Genomic DNA, 5,297 nt, shown 5'->3' with positions numbered 1-5,297 from the left:
ATACTTCTTATACTTCATATTCTGTCAGATTAGTCATGGTGTTCTCCTAAAAAAATATAGACCAAGAGCAGACTTTGTCTGTATAGTTTATGAAACACTTTATTTCTTTTGGTTCATAAATAATCATAAAATATGAATCTTTTGGTTCATAAAAATAAAAGTATAAGATGAAATGTAAGAAGAAATTTGTTCAATGATAATTTTCATTTCTTGATGAACATAAACTATACCTGAATTTTGTTTTCCACAAAAAGTTTATTACATGTTTTAAATTACTAAAATATATTACAGATAAATCTGAAGTGCCCTTAAGCTGCCATCCTTAATTTATTTTTTCTCCTTTTTTAAAGAAAGCTTTTATCATGAATTTAATGTTTTATTTTCTATTTTTTATTATTTAACACAAACATAGTATTCATGAGCAGTATAAAATATGATGTTGGTATGATTTAAAATTTTATACAAATTGTAGCATATCTTCACATATTCTGAAATATGCTTTCTCCACATATTATACTTTTGTATTATATCCATCTTGACATGAAATTTTTATTTTTTACTTGTTCTAAAGAAATCTGTTATATTCTATGTCACATTTTATTTATCCATTTCCTCGCTGGTCAGACATTTTCAAAAAGTATGCCACTTAATTGCACTTATTGAGTTAGCATTTATTTACAAAAGATTTTCTGTATAAATTCTTTGTATAATATGGTGATTTTAGTAAATAACTATATATTGTATACTTGAAAATTACTGAGTAGATTTTACATATTCTCATCACAAAAAATAAGTATGTGATGTAATGGATATGTTAATTAGCTTGATTTAACTATCCCACAACATATACCTATAGAAAAACACCATGTTGTACATAATATATACATATAATTTTTATTTGTTGATAAAGAAAAATGAATTTTCTGAACTAGTACTAGGTATAGGGTATCTGAATAAAATGGATTAATTTGATTAGTAAAGAACGTCTACCTATAGAAATTATGACCCGTTTTTAGAGTTTTTAAAAACAGAAAGACATGTAACCTGAAATGTTTACCAAAAATGTTTCTATTTTATTATGTTTCAAATGATTCTTAAAGATATTGTCAAATTTTATGTGTACACCTTGTATTTGAGTAGGATGGTTTTGGGGTTTGGCAGATACTAATTCTGCTATGGACAAGTATTAGTTATGGACTAATGCTTTCGTTTTCCCATGGTTCTAACTTATTAGAGCAATAGACACCAGAATGACATGGTGAAGAAGCATACTGGTATCTTTAAAAAAAAATCCCTCAGCGGGGCCCAGTGGCTCACGCCTGTAATCCCAGCACTTTCGGAGGCCAAGGTGGGCGGATCACGAGGTCAGGAGATCGAGACCATCCTGGCCAACACAGTGAAACCCCGTCTCTAATAAAAGTACAAAAAACTAGCCGGGCGTGGTGGTGGTCGCCTGTAGTCCCAGCTACTTGGGAGGCTGAGGCAGGAGAATGGCGTGAACCCAAGAGGCGGAGCTTGCAGTGAGCCGAGATCAGGCCACTGCACTCCAGCCTGGGCAACAGTACAAGACTCCGTCTCAAAAAAAAAAAAAAAATCCTTCAAATTACAAGGTATTTTGCGAACATGTTTGGGAATGTGGCTTGATCCTGAGGCTAAAAAGCCTTCTGCTACTCTCCCACTGGCTCCTCACACCTACATATCCCAAAGTGTACATCCTGTAAGTACATTTAGAGTACTAGAGATGTTGTATTTCTTTTCTAGCTCTAGTTCTGAATTTTCACTTATGGAAGCTATTAGTCATTGGGTCTGAACAGCTATGGCTTATAAAAATGAATCCACAGAACATATCCTGTAGCTAGTCAAAAACTGTGTTAGCAAATTACAGGATGTAACTAGTTATATAATTGTTTTAAGTTGAAATATAGCAGGTGTACTATTTTGTAGAGTGGACTAGATATTTTATTCAATGATCTATTTTATCACTTTGTCTTTCTTTTCTTTAAATCATAAATACACATAAAAATATGCATAAACTTGATGAATATTTAAACTGAATCAGAATGTCTAGTATCTTAATGCAAGATACAATATATAGTAATATATCCTCAAATCTGTAATTTTATAAAATTTGTTGCAATTATGAGTAGAGAGCCATTTTGAGTAATTATTTTAGTGTTGTAGAAATATTCCCATTAGGAACTTATATAAGACAAAATGTTAATATTCTTTCAGAACATAATGTATTTGCAAAGTGTGGAAGCACTTTCCATTATCCTTATACACAGGAGACCTAGGTAATAGCATTATGTAGATAATTTTACCTCAATAGAAATAATATAACCATAGACATTGATGATAAGAAAAGCTCAAGAAGTACTTTAGGCCATTAGCCTGAAAAATTGCTGCATATCTTAAACTTCTTGTGTCTGATCTAATTTGTCTGACTTTAATGGTTCCACTTTTAACAATTTCCAAAGAAAAGTTTTTGAATTTTTAATTGAGATATTTCTTATTTTACCTAAGGTAATAATCAGAAACTATATGATAGAAATTAGAAGCAATAGAATCTGTTAGGTGGCTGGCTTCAAGCTATTTGCTTTCTCTTCTAAACATTAGGTTTAGTCTCATATTATCAAGGATGTAACACCAACCAGCTGACCAAGTGGTCCTTCATGCATGCAGCCACACTTCCCTCGTCAACGTTAAAGAGATGGAGACACCTGTTTATGTGCCCAACACTCTAAGAGCCACGTCTGATTTCAATTAAAAGCAGATTTGGTTTCTATACCAATGTTTAACCGATGTTTCCATGGAAAGTCCCTAATGCTTGTTTCCTTTTTTAAAAAAATCTTTTAATTTTGAAATAATTATAGATTCACAGGGAGTTGCAGATAGTATGGACGGGTCCCACGCCCCCTTCCTGCAGTTTCCTCAATGACTACACCTTATGTAACAATAGCACATGTCAAAACCGGGAATTTGACACTGGTACAATGTTGCCATTTTATCACATATGAGTGAGATGTCCTTTTATCAGCATTGTGGATTTGTGTAAAAACCATCACAAGCAAGATAGAGGACTATCCCATCATCACAATAATCTCCTTTATGCTACCTCTTTATAGTGTTCATCCTCCTACTCCCCACAATCTCTAACCCTTGAGAACCACTAATTTGTTTTCCATATATATAACTTTTGTCATTTCTAGAATGTGTTATAAATGGAATCAATCACTCACCATACATCGTGGTTTAATGGAAAGTCCCTAGTTCCCGCTTCTCCCATTTTTATTTTTTTATTTTTTTCTTTAAAAGCAATTTATTTCTGATTACAAAATACAGGTGAGGAGCACGGGCGATGCCTGTAACCCCTTGGCTGTGCATCTTCCCAGTCTATTTCTGCTTCTAGAAATACCCTGTGTACAACAGCAAGCTTATGCTGTCCCCAAGTGCTTGCACATTCTAACAGCTGCAGAGTATATGACCAGGTGGAAAGTCCAACAGACGCCCCACTCAATCAGTCTTCTGGCTCCCTTTCGCTAATAGTAACTGGTTGCTCTTCCTATTGGTTATAGATAAATGACACCTGCACAATTCTCCGAGTGCTTTCAAGCAACTTCGGGAGGCAGTGACTAAGACCCTTTCCTTGCTCCCAGCTTCCTATGTCCCAGGCTGCCTGTGGCACCTGGACTGCTGCTGCCCCTGGGTCCCGTACATTCCAGGGCGACGATGGAGGAAGGGCAGGCCACGCATGAGGAATTAACAGTCTTTATTGGGCTCAGACCAGGAGTCCGTGGGTCTTGAGGACCTCTGTGTATTTGCCCGTTTTCTTCTCCACGTTCTTCTCAGCCTGTTTCCGTAGCCTCATGAGCTGTTTCTTCTTCCGGTAGTGGATCTTGGCTTTCTCTTTCCTCTTCTCCTCCAGGGTGGCTGTCACTGCCTGGTACTTCCAGCCAACCTCGTGAGCCAGTCGCCCCAGATAGGCAAACTTTCTTGTAGGTTTCAGACGCACAACCTTGAGGGCAGCAGGAACCACCATCCGCTTTTTCTTGTCGTAGGGCGGTGGGATGCCGTCAAACACCTTGAGGCGGTCCAGAGCAGCCTGGCCTCGCTTGGTCTTGTGGGGCAGCATACCTCGCACGGTCCGCCAGAAGATGCGGCTGGGGGGCCCGGAAGTGGTGGGGGCCTGGAAGTGGTAGGGGCCTCGGGAACGGTTGGTGTTCATCCGCTTGTGGAGGAAAGCCAGGTACTTCAATTTGTTTCCGTAGAAATTGCCAGAAATGTTGATGCCTTCGCAGCGTATGACCACCACCTTCCGGCCCAGCAGCACCTATTTAGCCACGATGGCCGCCAGGCGGCCCAGGAGATGGCCTCGACCATCAAGCACCAGGACCTGCACGTCCGCCATCTTCGGCAGCCGCTTGGGAAAAAGCGCGTGTTCCATTTTTAAAGCTATGTCTCACGTCTTCTCCATTTCACCCCAGGTACAGCTATTTTTAGCTCTGGCATTTTATAATATTAGCCAAAGAATCAAGTTCAAAAAAGTAAAATGACCTAGTCACTTTGCTAATTGATAGAAAAATTTTTTTGTGGACAAAAAACCCATTAACCTATTATAAATACATATATTATTGCTGTATTTCATTTCTATGGAGAGTTGGGCTATGTCTTCTTTCCAAGAACATGCCTCACTCATGACTGTATCTTCATACCTAACAGTGTTTGACATCTATCAGGTATTTAATAAATTTAGGGGGGAGGAAAAACGAATAAAGACCTTTTTACTTCTATTCAGGGCAAAGTTGATGGCTTATGAGATTCTGCATCTGTGCAAGAGGACATCTTGTGTTAACTGGCCATTGAGAAGAAAAGCAGATGATGGAAATGCTAGTAATGACTATCACCTGTTTACTTTGTGGTCCCTTCCTCCTCATTCTGCAGGTGCAGCTGCAGCCCAGCTGGAGACACAGACTTTCCCATTTGTAGCTGAGAAGTCCCTATTTGGTGGATCATGGGCTCCTTCCACTGGTTTTGGTGAGAACTCAGATACTTTTTTTTTTCAAAAAAATGTGTTTTATTCACATTATTATGGTAAAAATTCACTTCCATCAGCCTTGAATTAGCACACAAAAGCCTCTTAACATAATCTTAGGGCCCTAGGTACTAGGTTGGCTTCAGGGAAGAAAGGAACCTGACTGCTCTATAAATAAAACACAAAACAACAGACTCAGTTTGGATGAAATGAGAAAGGACTGTGGATTCCATCTCTAGATCAAGTCTTCAAAAGTCATTCCCCC

At 38.0% G+C, this 5,297-nt stretch overlaps 1 protein-coding gene across 1 annotated transcript; it reads right to left on the bottom strand.

Moving 5' to 3' along the window:
- Positions 1-3,752: 3,752 nt before the first annotated feature.
- LOC100460321 (large ribosomal subunit protein uL13) lies at positions 3,753-4,428 on the bottom strand. The gene is given in 1 exon segment (XM_002825857.6): positions 3,753-4,428. A coding segment is annotated over 1 exon segment (630 nt). The 5' UTR covers positions 4,409-4,428; the 3' UTR covers positions 3,753-3,778.
- Between the last annotated feature and the right edge of the window lie 869 nt (positions 4,429-5,297).

The sequence above is a fragment of the Pongo abelii genome, chromosome 22, assembly GCF_028885655.2.
Source record: "Pongo abelii isolate AG06213 chromosome 22, NHGRI_mPonAbe1-v2.0_pri, whole genome shotgun sequence".
In the NCBI taxonomy this organism is placed as follows: domain Eukaryota; kingdom Metazoa; phylum Chordata; class Mammalia; order Primates; family Hominidae; genus Pongo; species Pongo abelii.
The sequence above is the reverse complement of the archived record's forward strand: the minus strand, read 5'-3'. Positions and strand labels throughout refer to the sequence as shown.